The sequence below is a fragment of the Branchiostoma floridae genome, unplaced genomic scaffold (assembly GCF_000003815.2).
Source record: "Branchiostoma floridae strain S238N-H82 unplaced genomic scaffold, Bfl_VNyyK Sc7u5tJ_150, whole genome shotgun sequence".
Lineage (NCBI taxonomy): Eukaryota > Metazoa > Chordata > Leptocardii > Amphioxiformes > Branchiostomatidae > Branchiostoma > Branchiostoma floridae.
Window position 1 is genome coordinate 33,840 of NW_023365733.1, and position 17,273 is coordinate 51,112.

General features: G+C 38.4%; 2 protein-coding genes across 2 annotated transcripts; both read left to right on the plus strand.

Moving 5' to 3' along the window:
• The first annotated feature begins 1,013 nt into the window (after positions 1-1,013).
• On the plus strand, positions 1,014-1,686 carry LOC118407932 (dynein light chain 2, cytoplasmic). Its single transcript, XM_035808507.1, has one exon. The coding sequence runs from the start codon at positions 1,022-1,024 to the stop codon at positions 1,289-1,291; it is 270 nt and encodes an 89-aa protein (XP_035664400.1). The 5' UTR covers positions 1,014-1,021; the 3' UTR covers positions 1,292-1,686.
• A 10,506-nt stretch (positions 1,687-12,192) lies between these two features.
• LOC118407934 lies at positions 12,193-15,563 on the plus strand. Its single transcript, XM_035808509.1, has 7 exons — positions 12,193-12,290; positions 12,451-12,535; positions 12,675-12,906; positions 13,125-13,283; positions 13,920-14,402; positions 14,784-14,845; positions 15,399-15,563. Exons 2-7 carry the CDS (start codon positions 12,515-12,517, stop codon positions 15,561-15,563), a joined length of 1,122 nt encoding a protein of 373 aa, XP_035664402.1. The 5' UTR covers positions 12,193-12,290; positions 12,451-12,514.
• Positions 15,564-17,273: the final 1,710 nt, after the last annotated feature.

The following is a 17,273-nucleotide window of genomic DNA, read 5'->3' on the forward strand; positions in this document are numbered from 1 at the left end:
ATAGTCATTTTATGGAATATGGCGCATTTACATTTCATGCTTGTACATGATCACATACGTCAGCGGTTGAACTTTTACCTCAAGTCAAGTCAAGCGTAAAGACACCTTAACCGGTTAGACAACATCTACAGAGCGCGTGTGACACGGGCAGGTCAGAACTGCAAGCTTGAAGATCCCTAACGCTGTCGCCAACTCTGTCTCACAGGTGGGAATGTATTTACTGTACAAATTCTAGGTGAAGAAATGAAGGTTGTCTTCTGTCGCGCGCTGTGAACAGGGTTTGAAAAGCTTCATACCATGCACGTTACCACACATGATGCTTAGCTATTATTGTATAAAACATGTACCGACCAAACCTTACCCTCAGGGAATTCTTCTGGTTTTCATAATGGCGATACGCTCGAATGTTTATCTTGTCGGGTCGGTAGCTAGTCGAGTCCTCCACGTGCAGCCTATATGACAGGAGTGTACATAACGTTACATAGTCACCCAGGGTAGCGGTAACAGATGTCCGGGTATTCAACCATCGGCACCAGCGTTAGATCGTTGAATGCCTTTTCTCTTAAAGCATCTATATGGATCAAGACCTCTTATTGCAACTTTGTCCTGATATTTAGCTTTGGCTTAATGGTTCACAGTACGGAGACAGTTCTAGTTTTTTTTACATTTTTGGTCAGGCAGATTTATTCTGTTGAATGTTACAAAGTATAACAAAAGCTGCTGGTTCGGGGATGAAACGGCACACTGGCAGCATTGCGGGTAATATATCAAAGTTAAATCCCCTGAGACTTTTAAACAAACAAAAAATTGACATGTAGAAAGCATGGTGTAGACAACAATTGTTAACATGTTTACGGGCCTACATCTTTGACATACTGCCCTCAATGCATGTCACCGTGCATATCGCATGCGCACTTCAGACCGCTTATTACACCATAAACGCTCCAGAAAGACAAGAGTAGTGGAGTGCAGTGGTCAGTCAATAACTCTCCATTCCACCGTGCTGTCTGCAGGACCAAACATGACTGAAAGGAAGGCCGTGATCAAGAATGCGGACATGTCCGAGGACATGCAGCAGGATGCTGTGGACTGCGCCACCCAAGCCATGGAGAAGTACAACATTGAGAAGGACATCGCCGCCTACATCAAGAAGGAGTTCGACAAGAAGTACAACCCCACCTGGCATTGCATCGTCGGGCGCAACTTCGGCAGCTACGTCACACACGAGACCAAGCACTTCATCTATTTCTACCTAGGACAAGTGGCCGTCCTGCTCTTCAAGTCTGGATAGAGAGCTGCTGAGGGTACCGCAGGGTGGGAGGGGTGGTGGTTCTACACAGTGGAGAATCTTACAGCACTTATTACAACAATCAATCCTGTAGCCAGAACTCTGCATGAAAGCCCCCCAACTAATCAGACTGTCCTCAACTATAAGTAGTGTTCTATGAACAAATTTACCTAGGTACCAGATCTTTACAGCAACGATTGACGGGATCACATCTGCGAAGGATCACATCTTGCGGAGAAGAAGCAAATACAATGTATATTTATTTTCTGTTCTTATTCTGGTATTTTCCACTAAAACTCTCGTTATATTCCTCGGCTGTATGTACATATTGTTACAAGATGTGCTAGATTTGTCACTATGTTAACTTGAAAATACAAAATCATATGTATATCAAGAAAGGGTCTCACTAAATACCGAAAACAACCGAAAACAACCGAAAACTACCGAAAACAACCGAAAACAACTTTCACTAAATACCGAAAACAACTTTCACTAAATACCGAAAACAACCGAAAACAACTTTCACTAATTACCGAAAACAACCGAAAACAACTTTCACTAATTACCGAAAACAACTCGACACAACCATAAACAACAGACAATCATTTCAGTGGGCTACTATCTAATAATTTTGACTTTATTTTGGACAGGAGTTAGGCTACGATGGATTTATTTGTTGGATGACCCCTGTTATTAATACAATATTAGTAAAGTCAACTATCTCCTTTGCCTGTTCGAATATATTAATGTTCGCATTCAGATTCACGGACCGGACCCTGTACGTTATAAACGGGGACTGCTTGGTCAACTCGCAAACTCATCAATGGATATCTAGATTACTTGGCATCTATTGTGTAACTCCAAGTAGAGGTAACGGTAGGGGCGGGGTGTAGTATTGGCCACAACAAGAAATAGCAGTCACTGCTATCCCCCGACGAAATCTCTGCTTGGAAAATATGTTTGCTTATTAATTACTGCTGGCAAATTCTGCTACCTATTTAGCTAATACTTTTTTTCTAGCAACCAAAACAATCTAGTATATTTCTTGCTCAATTATAACGCATTTCCGCTGCCATAACAAATCGATTTAAATGGAAAAACCGCAAACGTGTATTACCACAGAGGCCCCAGATTAAACTAAATTATCAAAATAAGGATTCTGCTCTACACCATAAAACAGCGTGTGATCGATGGAAATGTGTTTTCACCGGCTGCATCCCCTTTGCTGAAAGAATCCTTCCTTCAGAATCACTCCATTCTCTCCCTCGGCCGTGGAGAAAATAATTCAAGGGATAGCAACCAGTAGATGAAGATAGAATAGACATTGATGTTGTTTACGACTTGTTTTCCGGCTTTTTTCGGGTTCTGATAGGTTGTTCATGATTGCTTGGATATTTTTTAGGTGACTTCGAGTTGTTTTCGGTATTTGTCGAGTTGTTTTCGGTTGTTTTCTGTATATTTCAAGTTGTTTTCGGTTGTTTTCGGTTGTTTTCGGTATTTAGTGAGACCGCAGTATAGTACGGTCGAAAACGTATTCATTTCGTTTAAAAAAAAAGATGAAAATGGATACGCGCGAGGATGTAATCCGTACGATTAAATCAACATGACCATAAAACAGAGGGCCAGCTCACTGAAATTCTGCAGCTCAAACTATTTGATTGAACAGTGCCATATTGTCCTCGTCTGTCGAAAAGGAAATCGAAAAAAAAAAGACTTACCACCTATCCATGGGCTACACTTACAATGCTACAGGAAGGGGGTGTAAATTTAATTACTTCTGTACCTAAACATGACTTTTTGGAGCTCAAATTCACTTTTTTTCTTTCTTTTGGGACTTCGTTATCAGCCTACATTTGAAATGTATATACGGAGTCATTCAAAGTATTTTCAGTTATTGGTGCGAACACATACATAATATAGAACCAAAAACAGTACCTCCGCCGAAGGTAAACATTCTCACCGGACCGGAGGTAATAATACGTGACACGCCTGCTAAGCTTGTCTTTGTGTGGTTTGCCACGTCGCCAAGTGTTTCACATGTAGGAATCATGTAACAGAATATCTTATGACACCGATAATAGCACATAATAACTGCGTGGTTAGTATTACTGGGAAGATTGAGCAAACAGTAACTGATTATCACCAAAGTGAAAACAAAAATTTCTCTGCCGTGCTAAACTTACAAATCTTGAAACAGAATATCTAATGACACTGATAATAGTACATAATGATTACGCGGTTAGTATTACTGGGAATATTGAACAAACAGCAATTTATTATCACAAATATCTCTCTGCCGTGCTAAACGTACAAATCTTGTAACAGAATATCTTATGACACTGATAATAGTACAAAATAACTGTGCGGTTAGTATTATTGTGAAGATTGTCAATGAGCAAACAGCAATTTATAATAACCTAAGTGAAAAAAAAAGATATTTTTGAAGTGCTTAAGTTACAAATCATGTAACAGAATATCTTATGACACAGATAATAGTTCACAATATTTGCTTGGTAAGTATTGCTGTGAAGATCGGGCAAACAGCAATTAATTATTATCTAAGGAAAAAAATATACACTCTATGCAGTGCGTATTTATCTTACAAACCTTGTAACACAATATCGTATGACAAGGATAGTAGTATTGCTGTGAAGATAAGGCAAACAGCAATTGATTATCACCTATGTGAAAAAAAACAAGACCTTCTTGTCCTACTTAGCTTCATCAATGACGTAAGAATGAATGAATGAATGAATGAATTTTATTGCTCAACAACCACACAAGGTACTATGCATTGCAATCAATAACAATTGCTAGCAATACATAATATATTTTACTACGAGGCTACATACAAAACAACAACAGAATTTCTATCGATAACAGCACAGTCATACATGTATGAGTGATCTGTTTTCGCATTGTTAATGTATAAATGAATTGACCTACGCAGGCGGATATATGAGTTGAACATGATAGCAGTGTATGAAAAAAAATCGTTCTTTGTACCAGTAAGGGAGCATCTGTCACAACAAGAAAGAGCATCTTATGAGTGCAAGTATCAACCTAGAAAAGATGCTGCAAGTAATGGATACAGTTGTCACTAAATATAGCGTACATGTATTAGATTCTAGTTACGGACTAATATCAGTCTCGTAATCTAACGCCGCATTTTTATATGCATAAGGACGTATAGCACGCTCAGTCACTTAAATTGTATTAATACGATATACAAAACCGTGATGTTTCTAGACGTATTTGGTTAGAGGTTAGGGCTGGTTTTCGATTTCCCATTCATCATGATATAATTGGAAATTTGTAATCGAATATACGCTTTTTTTCATTGCCGGACCCCAAAATGTTATGAAACGCTAGAGTCCATTCCAAGACACTATGCGGATGTTTGTTGCCATTGTTTAGAGTTGATTTTAAAGTTTTGTAATTATATGTCTAGGACATGTGATACTTCAGAAATATTTTTAACACTTCAGTTTCAACTTTATAAATATTTCCCTGGTCCTGTAAAACTTTGGAAATATTCATGGTGTGGAAGTGGATACTTCTATTGGTTTCTAAATAATGATAACAGCGCTAGCATTCTACCATTATTTACCATTTTCTACCATTTTCTACCATTTTTTGACGACGCCTCAGGGGAGTCGTCAAGTGGTATATATATTGCATTCAGTCTGCAAAAATTCTAGGAATTGCACAGACATTTCCACAGGAATGCAGTATGCTGGATATGCAAGCCCTCCCCCCCAAATCTGTTCCAGATGTATCTCTGGTATGCAATGGTGGAATGTAGGTCACACTGGCTCCCTGGAGGAATTTGTCCTTTGAAACTAGACATTGAACTCTGCACAATGGATCATGTTGTCTTGGTTGTTATGTTATGTTATGAAGGATACATTTTCTTTTCTAGAGCTTGTTCAAGCCATAGGCCACAGGCAGACAGGAAATACTTCTGTAGTGCTCAGCTGTAGGTTTAGGTCACTGGCAGACCATTGTGCTGTACCGGGGATAGTACATTTCTGCTGGCTGTAGGTTCATGTTACAGGTGGGCTAGTATATTGTGCCAGGGATAGTGCGACAGGGAAGTTCCAGTCTATTTCTGATTTGAGCTGTATTGTTATACCCTCAATCGTCGTCATGGCAATAATACATTTTTATTGCCAGTCTTGTTGTAAATGGTTCGGTGGGCTGGGAAGATAGCAATTCACACATCCTTGGACCACAAAGGATCCACCAGTGCCCAGCAGTGAAATCTAAAAATATACAGATGCAACAATAGGGCTTACTTTTATGGGGGCAATAAGCTAATTTTACCATTTGGCCAGATTTACCATTTTTTGTAAATATTTGTAAATGTGAAATAATCACAGACAGGTTTCACAATTATTCTAAATGAAGATATTTTTGTACAGCTACTTTCAAAATGTTTATAAAATATTCAAAGAAATTCAAATAAATGAGTATTTTCTTAGTCAATTGTTTGAAAATAATTTAATTATTGTGGCTCAGATATTCTTTTATTCAAAATAATTCAGACTAATTATAAGTATCACCAAAAAACCCTCATGGCGTCTTGGAATGCACTCTAGGATGTTGTATTCTTTTCCCGACAGTTTTTGTTGAATTTACGGCATATATGTGCTCATTTTAAAGTTGCTTTGTACATTCTACAGTATGGTCAAATATTTTTTAGACGTCAATTAGCTAGAAAAGTGGAAAGAACATCCGTCTTAATCTTCTGCCTTAAGCGTTTGCTATGAATAGACACATTAGCTTTATTTTGTGGCATCATCGAAAAATCAGAACACATCCTGTTTGCACGACTTCTCTCTCTGACATTTACCCACATTTGCTGCGATTCGACGCACAGCGACCTACTTTGAGTACACACAGAAGCTTGTATTACCATTATGCATCGTAACCAAGAAGATTATGTTTTTGTTGTCAAAACAAGTAAACTTCCCCATGGCGTAGCGCACGTATAACATTACAAGGTTTGTATTGTTCACAAAAACTTAACTCCGTTGGGCAGACGTCGCCGTTGATAGGTTCTTCACACTGAAACCGAATTAGCAAAAATAAAGCAGAACCAGCCGGTATGAAGTATTTGCAAACTTCGAGCCAAATTTGGAGCCATTCGGGTGAGAATTCCAAATAGACCTTAAATGCCCTTCTCACGAAAAGGAATGAGCCAAAATGCCGTAAGAAAGAAAAATTACTCTTGTACGTGAATTCGGAGTGTATTCTATGAAGTCTCACTGCATTCCAGATATTCTTTTGCTAAGCTTCCCCGCTTTCCCATTTTTGGTTACATTTTGCTCAATTTACCAGTAATACGGGTAGTATCAGAAGAACACTGCAGTTCAAGATTAGTTTTATAAGAGCAAGCTTTTCTCGGACTGAATTCGATCAACACCCTATTTTCAAGGTTGTAAAGATTACCCTTTCAAATTTTAAAAGAAAAATGGTTCTCCTCTAGATAATTTGACTGACAACAGTAATATCATAACAGTAATGTCACAACAGTAATGTCTAACAGTACATCTCAAGCTTAAATGTTAAGAAACAAAATGCTTCCACTTTTCACAAAATGCGTACACAATTCTAATCGCAAATTACTTGCAAACATAACTTGCATACTTCAACCTTCATTGAAGATGAAAATGAATAAAAAAAATAATAATACTATACAGTGAATTTCTTGTTTAATTGTATTCGTGCAGTATCCTTAGTATTCTTTTATTCCACTTCTACGTTAAAACAACAAGTTAAAATAACACAGATGGAAGCTAATATTACGACTCACTTTATAATAAACCATACTGAACGCTCAGCAGAACGCCAAAAAAATTTCCTCTAACTTTGTAGTCTGCACTTCAACTCATTTAATTACCGCTGTGCCAAATTTTGCACTTCCACACGCTCAACCATACTCTATTAGAGTGGCCTCACCAACCATACTGTGCGCTTCAAGTCTTTCACAAAATTTGAACTTCTACCGGCATTTCATTATCACAATAATTTGAGTCTGCGTTGCCACTTTTTAAAACGAAGTTACTGTATTTCTTGTACTATTTCCGCAAACTCCCCGCCATGGACTCCAGGCCCAAAGGTACCCGGGTAGAAAATGTGACGCCAGCTCTAATAAGAACCCACAGTAGGAGTTGAGGTCATTCCCTCTATGGTAAAATCATTACAGTTTTATGATAGCACCTGCTAATATTGTTGTATTAATGCCGTAGTTGCTATCGGTTGCCATACATTGTACCTTGTGCGATTGTTGAGCAATAGATTTATTTATTCATTACAAGGTGACACGGGCAACAGCAAATGGCAGTCGCACAATATGATTCTCATTCAACCCATGGTTGCAAAGTATAGTTGGTGTATCCAATAAAATAGTAACGGATGATAATTTATTACTCTTTAACTGAGCTAATTTTAGACCATGACTTGTGAGTGCAGGTAGCCGGGGAATAACCCAGCATGTCCGGCTGTGGTTTCTACGCAATCTTTAAAACGCCTGTTGACCCAAATGGCAAAGCGCTGGTTAAACTTTAACAAGGAAACACAAAACGTTGTATTTTTTTTGTCAAAGCCGTGTGTTTTATATATAAGCTAGGAGCAACACATACGAACGGCATTACTAGTTGTGCAGTACAGGTGCTTACATTTCTCCCTAGTCTAAACGTTTGAGCTGGAGGTAAGTTTAACTCTCATCCGCCAGAAATACTGTTGAAAACACAGCTGAAGCATTTGACGATCCTCGTATTTTAAAGTTGAGTCGGGCGCAAGGAATAGCAGGGAACCACAGTTGATATAAGGATGCACTGCAGCCTTATGGTGTTGACTAAGAATCAAAGGTTTCTGGGTTTGATCATGAATACCTATCCTAAACTGTTCTTTTTTACTGTGGTACGCTTGTCGCAAGACCAATCAATGCGATTTGGCCAACCATTTTGCATAGTTTAGTAATTCTCCGTTGCTGGGGTTTAAAAGCCCGTTGTTGACATTGTTGTACTTAGAGGCCACGACCTTCTAAAAATGAGCATTTGTCGTGTGAATATTGACGTCCCTCATTTGCTTCAGAACAGAACAGAACAATGTCGTCCTCACCGGGTCGTAGCAAGCTGCTTCCTCGGGGCAGGTCCACTCACAGCCCGACTAAAATAGCCTGGACCACCCGGTGCGACCACCTGCGTCCTCGGAGTAACATAGTGGGACGGCCTCGGAGCAGAACTAACAAAGCCAGACGCAAGACGAGGACGACATCGGCGACATTGGAAACCGACAACATACCTGCACTACCAAAAATGCCTTTTCTTTCTTTCTTGTTTTTTCTTGTACAGAGACATTTTTGTCTTCATATAAGATTTTTTTCCTGACTATAAGAAAAAAAGATTTGTCCACGAATTAAGCAATTTTTTACTTACTGAATTTTCTTGAAGCAAGACTATATTTCTTACAGGTATCTCATAAAGTTTAACTAGAATGTTAGTCTTACAGTAAGATTGTTTTTATAAATGTTCTTATGCCTATGTTCTTTTACTAATTGTGTTCAACAATCCTTTTCTCACATGAAGATCAGAAAGTCTTTTTGCCTAGAAACATTTTCTTACTTTGAAGATTGGTGCTCTTACAGCAAGAATGTCTTTCTTACTTCAAGAGCACAATTCTCGATGCCTAGACTTATTTTGAAATTCTTACTTTCAAGATTGGTGTTCTCACACCAAGAATTGAAATTCTTACTTTGAAAATTGGTGTTCTTACACCGAGAATACATTTCTTACCTCAAGAGCGCACTTCTTATTGCCTAGAAATATTTTCTTACTTCCAAGATTGATTTTCTCACACAAAAGAAAAAATTTCTCATATCAAGAGTAAAATTCTTTATTGCCTAGATACATTTCTTATTTCCAAGACTGCTATTCTTACAACAAGAATACCTTTCTTACTACAATTCTAATTGCCTAGAATTTTTTTTTTCAAGATTGGCATTCTTAAAAACAAGATTAAATTTCTTATAACAAGAATAACTTTCTTACATCAAGAGCACAATTCTTATTGGCTAGAAATATTTTCTTACTTTTAAGATTGTGTTCTTATACCAAGATTAAATTTCTTATATCAAGAATAACTTTCTTACATCAAGACAACAATTCTTATTCCCTAGCAATATTTTCTTACTTTCAAGATTTTTGTTCTTATACCAAGATTAAATTTCTTATATTAAGAATAACTTTCTTACATCAAGACAACAATTCTTATTGGCTAGTAATATATTCTTACTTTCAAGATTGGTGTTCTTATACCAAGACTAAATTTCTTACGGCAAGAGTAACTTTCTTACAACAAGAGCACAATTCTTATTCCTAGAAATATTTTCTTACTTTCAAGATTGGTGGTCTTATACCAAGATTAAATTTCTTATATCAAGAATAGCTTTCTTACATCAAGAGCACACTTCTTATTGCTAGAAATGTTTTCTTAATTGTTCTTACAACAAGAGTAACTTTCTTAAATCAAAAGCACACTTCTTATTTCCTAAAGATATTCTCTTACATCTGAGATTAATATACTCTTATACACCAAGACCAAATTTCGTCACCTAGCCAACATATATGGTACTACTTTGCTGTGCTAATATTGAAGTTTTTGTATTAGCAACATCTTGCTATCTTTAAGTTCAAGACTGAATTTCTTACCCCTACAAACATAGAAACCATTTCTTAAAGTAAGATTGAGGTTCTTGTATCATGAACTGGTCAATGTTGCTGTTTATACAGTTGTAAATATATTTCCAATCATACTCATTTCCATCAATAAGTTTCATACCAGATTTTGGGGCATTTTTTTCTATGCACCATTGTTTTAAAGATTGCAACATTACTGCAGATACCAACAGATTTATATATATGATGCTTGCTTATCAAAATCCATTTTCCTGATACTGAGCATATACTAATAACTTAACTACCCTTCTAAAACAGTACCATTACTGCTGTAATGTTGTTGGTGATGGTATCATAATCATAATACATGTCACTTGTTCCTGTTGAAAGCTTTTCCAAAGTTGAGATGGGGGCATCCTCTTTGGTCCAACTGGTTTCCACGCCTAGAACACAGACAGTTTATGAACAATTCCCTATAAACAAAAAAATGCCCCCCTCCCCCATAAGGTTTTTGGACATCAACATCTCTTTACTTTTCCTTCCTTAAAAATATCATACTTACGTCTTAGTGTTTTGGAGGAATTCATGCAAGTGTTCACTTCTACATTTTGCAATTACTGGTCGCCTTATCATGCATATGCAACCAAAGAAATGTGAAATTAAAATACTTTGAAAACCAAGATGGCTGACGTACCTGAATAGATAATGTTCCAAGCTTGACTTCGGCTTTGGTTGCACTTAGGAGCTTACAAATGCAAGGCCACATTGTAAACAGGGTCCCAGGTGATGCAGGAAAGTGTCATAAAGAAATCTACCATATCTGAGCCCTGTATTTGTAAGATCTAGTGCACATCAGACAAATAAACCTGGAGAGGCAGTTTGCATGGAACATTGGAAGCTGCAACTGTCTAGAATTTGAAATTTGCAGCAAAGGATGATGGGAGTAATTTCCCATGATCCTTAGCAAAATTGTTGTCTTATTACCAGAAAAATAAAGAATTAATTTCTTAAACTCTGATCTGATATTGAGAAAATAGACAAAAATTATGCTGGTTCCAACTAATTGTTCTTTACATCTTGATCGACACATGGATTATGATAAACAGTGTCTGCCAAGAAGGTCAATGGAAAAATTTCTATATGTGCTAGTTTTTATTACATATTTTGATAAAAGCAACAATCAAGAACATCCAAGAGTCTTATGCTAGTCAAAGCTTGTTCTGTAATTTCCTGTTTTGTTATTAGTATTCAGTCAAGTAAGTCAAGGACCATACTCTTGTACCTGAGTTCTTAATTACCTAGAATTAGAATAGATTATGCAAATCTTCCAGATTTCTAGAACACTCTTGTCGGTGAACGCTAACATGGCTAATGTTATGTGAGAAATACTTTCTTCACTTACGAAAAAAGATGCGTTTATAAAAGTTTCTGGATACAAAAGACAAGAACATTCAAGATTAGTATTCCAGCAATTCCTTGCACTTTATCTTGTACTTAAATTATCTTGAATGTTCTTGTTTTTCTGAGCAGTATACCTGAGGAAATGTAAGAACGAAATTCTTGTTTTTTCTTGAACATTCCCCAAAAAGCAAGAATAGAGTTTCTCAATGTTTCTTGATATGTAAAACAAGAACATTCAAGACTTTTATTCCAGTAACTACTTGTTTTTATATCTTGATGTTCTTGTTTTTTTCTTACTATAAGAAAATCAAAAGGGGGTAGAGAAAAATTCTTGTACTTTCTTAAATATGGCAAGAATTTCAGTCTTCATACAAGAATACCAAGAATATTTGACTTACATTTCTTGAAAATTCTAAGGGGAAAAAGTCTTTTTGAGAAATTATTTCTTAGCTTAAGAAAGGTAAGGACATTTCTCTTGTTATAAGAATTTACAAGAAAATGGTCTTCGAATGATCTCTTTCTTTTTATCTTATTCATTCTTATTTCTTCTGGAAATTTCTTCATGCAAGCACTTGTGTCCACGAATTAAGTAAACTGTTACTAACCAAGACAAAACAAGACAAATATTTTTCGTAGTGTGTAATGAATGCAAGTTTTACCCATTTCTTGCATTAACAATTAAATATCTCCTATTTGTAATATCTTGCACCACATAGCATATGGTTTGCTTCCATATGTTAGCAGGCGAAGTCAGGTGAACTATGCAAGGCAGTGCCGTTCAATGCAATTTGACGTTTACATTTACCTGGTACTTCTTCAATATCTTAGATAGAAGAAACACCAGAATACATCAGTGAAAGTGACTATGAAGACATCAACAAAGAGTCGACACGGTCTGAAGACTTTCAAGATGACCGGTACGTTATTGCATTTCCCCAGCTATGCTTTTCAATGTATGCACTTCAATGACCCTTATCTTTACCTCTTCAGATATAGTCGTTATTTATTTTCATCTACAACAAGATATCACAATACCACCAATACGCGCGAAATGATATTACTTTTACTTCTTTCCAGGCGTGTTGCCATTGACGAGAAAAAAGAAAAACTCCTGTACGAAGAACCCGACGGAAATACATCAATGAAGTTAAAGGTGGAAACGGTACTGGATGTCGTCTTTATCTACCCTGCTATGACTTTCTGTACAATGTTTCTGGTCTTAATCTTAAGTCCCCAAAGATGTACATATATACATATGACGTTTGTATCTCCTGTACTATGTTTGATCTAATTTTTTTTAGGCTCCGCTGAAAAGACAGCCGAGTTGTGACTCTCTCTTCAGCGGGAAGCACCACAAGCCCGCCGCCGTATGGAGGCCGTACGGCCCGCCGCTGTACGGGTACGGCTCCGCCCTGAACCCGCCGCGCAGGAAAGGGTCGGACACGCTGGTCATCCTCGCCGCCATCTTCTACTGCCTGGCCGTTCTTACTGCTGTGGTATTAGCTATCTTATTCAAGACCAACGTCCTGTCAGGTGAGTAGCGTACTAGGTAAATCTTCTTTCATTCTTTGTTGCCCGTTACCGCAGTAGCTGTTGTGCTCTTTCAAGCATTGTTCCTGACAAAAGTCGTGTCAAAGAGCGGACCTCTAATTTTCTTTGGCTAATGGTTGTACTGTTTTACCTTAATATGGATTTTATGTATCCCAGTATTCCAATTCTGAGAACTTTGTATCATTTTGATGGTTTGACAGTCTACACTACCCCGGAGCCCGTGCCCGCCTGGGTTCAGCAGTTTTCCCCGGAGATGCAGAGGTGGTACCGGTTGGCGCTGGCCGGAGGGCGGGACGCATCGGAGATACAGCCTCCCGGCACCGTGCAGCAGCCGGCCCTGTCGCCACCTGTGGAAGAGTGTTAGTTACCTTTAAAAAAAGTCACTTCTGAGCTGAGGTCTCTTCAAGTGAATTATTCTAAATCAAAATAAATGTATAACGAGTTAGAGGACATCCTTTAGCTACAAGACTAAGGAGTCCGCATACATTGACTTCTGTAATTTCGAAAAATCTAGAGGAAAAAACAAACATTGTTTTAATGTCAAAAGTAATGCACAAAATTGGACATTTTCGCATTGGATACAACGTTACATTAAAAAATCCAAACACAACTGAGAAAGAACTTGCGAGTAGTCGAGTCAATTATAAAGAGACTTCTAGTACTGCATTTTTTTAAAATTATCCATGGTATTGCAACTTTGCTCACACAACACCTCAGAGGTCAATCTAGGTCATGGAACCGCTTTACATTCAAGGCGTACGGATATCTGGAAATAAGGATTGGGCCCGAAAAAAATTACCGAAATTACACATTGCCCTAGTAGACGCATTTTAGCCATGTCAGCATTTAATGCCATTTTGCTGCAGTTAATAATGAGACATGTTAACCTAAAACTAGACATTCGAGACCTTTTCGTCACTACGTTTTTACACTCACAACTACGGAAGAACCCAGTGGTGTGTTAATTTTTGATGGTTTCCAATACTTCCTTTCAGTTTGCGGCAACACGTCCCTCCCCCAGTCGCTCCCAGACCTACGTCACGGCAACTTCAGTTGCAACACCATCGCCTACTACAACATCCATGTGCGCATGTGCATCGCCAAGTGTCACGTGGGCTACCAGACCGACGACGCAGGCCTGTTGTTCTGCAACCGCGGAAGATGGGCGCCGATCCAGCCCGAAGTCGTGTCGACACTCGTCGGCGTCGGTCGGGCTGCCGACACCATGCCGAACACCGACCCTCGGGTGTTCGATTACCTCGGTATCCCCGACGAAATGTACGCGGACGTGGCTTATAACATTTTAGTAAAGTTAAAAGAAGTCCCCAACCTTTCTGTCGTAAATACATATCTAGACATGGTATCGGAGGACAACATCATCGATTTTGACATGATGCGGCAGTTGCTGATCTGGGTCGGTCCAAGTATCGAGGACAAGATTGCCAACCTGGACTTCCTTGAGGTTCTGTCTCATCTAGGTAAGGGGGCTAAAACCGGAAAACTATGTTTTGGAATATACAATGTAATAAAAATAACGCATATGAATCTACAGTACAATTAGACTGTCCAAATCAGCTTTATTGGCGATTATTTCATAACATAGCAATAAAATCTTACTTGATTTATTTTCATTTTGTCATTGTGACGCAAAGTAGTCCTAATTATTCATAATATATCATCAGGTCGGGTAAATGTCAGGCATGCCACCAATTGCAAGATTCTGTGACATTTTATGATTTTTTCAATTCTACACGCTCCTAAATCATGTTTCCACTTCCCTGAGCTACATCTTGTAGACATGTGTACATCTTGTTTAATTTGATACTTATTCTTATGCATGTGATACTTATTCTTTGCAGAAACGTTTGGGGCGACCAGGCATCCAGTGTGCAAAACCGTGGTCTGTGGAGGAGACTTTGGGGTACTTATATCTAACGTCGTATCTAATTTAAACAAAATGAATACAAAGGTAACACAAGTATTATGTAATTTAGATGCACTAAACATTATAAGGCCATATGGAAATCCATTCATGTTGCCCTTTCCAGTGCGGGTGTGCCTTTGAGGCCTGCGACAACTTTGACGTTTTACAAGAATACCTTTTAGAGGTTCCAGCCAATACAGTCGCACAATGACGTCATAATGACGGATATGTTGCGTTATAGTAACTTTTTTCAGATAGTTACTTTTACGTACACATCATTCTTAGAAGGCTGGTGGTCATACATAAGTTTAAGTCTCACAAGGGGATCTCAAAGACTCTTCTGGCCCGGTCTGAATAGGGTTAACAGAGTCTATTTATCAGAGCACAATATCTGCTAAACTAAAACGGAATAAGCCAAAACATTACCACCAGACGGAGTATTTATATATAAATACTAACAAATGTACATGTATAATGGGGAAGCCGTAAAAAACAAATCTTAGTTCGTTTGAATGTAAGACTACTAACAAGTGTTTCCCTTATTCGCAAGAATTTAGCTCATGGCCAAGTCAATAGCAGCATAACCACGTACCAGTCAGAAGCCCGAGTAGTCTGTGAGCGAGGCTACCTGCCCCGGCACCCTGTATTGACCTGCACGGTTTCAGGACAATGGGACAAACCCGCACTGTGCGACCCAGGTAAGGTGCTGATGTGATTTTAGTTTACTTCCAATCTGCTTTTAAAATGTATGCAAATAACTTAATTGCATCATCTTATATGCCTAGACTGTTTCACAAGACGGGCTAACAGCGTTACTTATCAACGTTGGTTTGTATTGCAACATATCCTTTGTATACAAAGTGCTGCAGTACACAAACGGTCTCACAGCGCCACCTTTTAAAGTAAGTTGGTATTGCAACTTCCAAATACAAAGTGCTCTGCTGGCTGATTGTGTGCGGGTATTTTTACCTTCGCCAAGATTCTTGGCAAGAAGGTTATGTTCTGGTCAGAAACTTTTTGTGTGTCCCAGTATTTAGGTCAATTTCATATAACTTGGGCAGCTGTGGATGGAATGTCGCGATATTTGGTATTTAAGTAGCGGTTGCGTATAACAAGGTTTTGTACGAAAATGGTACTGCTGGCGCATTCTGTCGTGAGTGCAGCTGGGTGAGTGTGTGTGTGTGTGTATTTGCGTACAAGATAACTTTTGACGCTGTGGATCGTTTTGCATCATATTTGGTAGCTATTTAGGGGTTTGGAAAATGACGGTAAAGTTCGATAGTGGGCGTCCTGGCGACAAGTTGCGGTACTGTAGCGGAGCGTCGAAGTTTGCGTTAAAGTTATCCTCAAGTGGCAGGTCTAGGATTTTTGGGTAGTGGATACTTCTTTGGGAAAGGAGTAAGTCTTGGCCCCCTGGTGGCTTGTTTTGAACTGCAGCGGGCAATTTTGTCGTTATCTTTGGAAGGTAGTAAGTCAAGGAGGGGTTGGTGGATTTCCATTATTTTTTGTATGCACATACCTTAGGTGATGATTAAAATCCCGAAATGTATTGTATGCAACTCAGGGCTTCATTTACATGATTAATAGAAGAATGTGTAAATCCTGAAATCGACCTCTTTTCCGGACACTCAGTGCTCACTGTCTAACAACATCTGTGCTCCAGACTTGTGTAGTTCATGACATATTTCTGTCAGCAAACATAGATGTTATCTTTGCAGACCCATTATTTATTTATTTTCACTTTGCAAGTGCCATGTTATTTGTTTGTGCACTATCTTGTTCAGGAAGAAGTGATTGATTGGAGGGGGTTTGTCCATTTTGATGTGAAGGGGTGTTTTTCTCCTTATTTTTGTTGTGCCTATCAGGGTTGGACAAGTTTTCTAAAATTCACTTGTCCTATTGGGCAAGTACATAGAAAATTTACTTGCCCGAACCAATTTTCCACTTGCCCGAAATTTAATAAATGATTGTATTTTTACTTCAGTCGATGGAATTCTTGTTATTGGCTCTATTTTTCTGTATTGACCAATGCTTGATGCCATGACTGAAAAGTGGCAAGTATATCAAAATCTCACTCATTGAAAAATCTAAGACTAAGAGGGATAGGACATGCACTTGCCCGACCATCACATTCAATTGCCCGGGACAATAGGGCTAGTGGACTTGTCCAACCCTGGCTTATGTATTTATGTTTGACGTATTTTTTCACAGAACAAACGGCCTCGGCCTATGGCGGTAAAAAATATATAAAGCACATGAGACCATGGACGGAAAATGAAGTGTTTTTAGAGACAACAATATCAACGACTTTCAATTTTAAAGTCTTATAAGAAACTGTGTTCTCATTGTATGCATTGTCCACACCTTTAGCAACCTGCAGCCCACCTGAGGACCCCCCGCACGGCTCGTACCTGTGCCAGGGCCA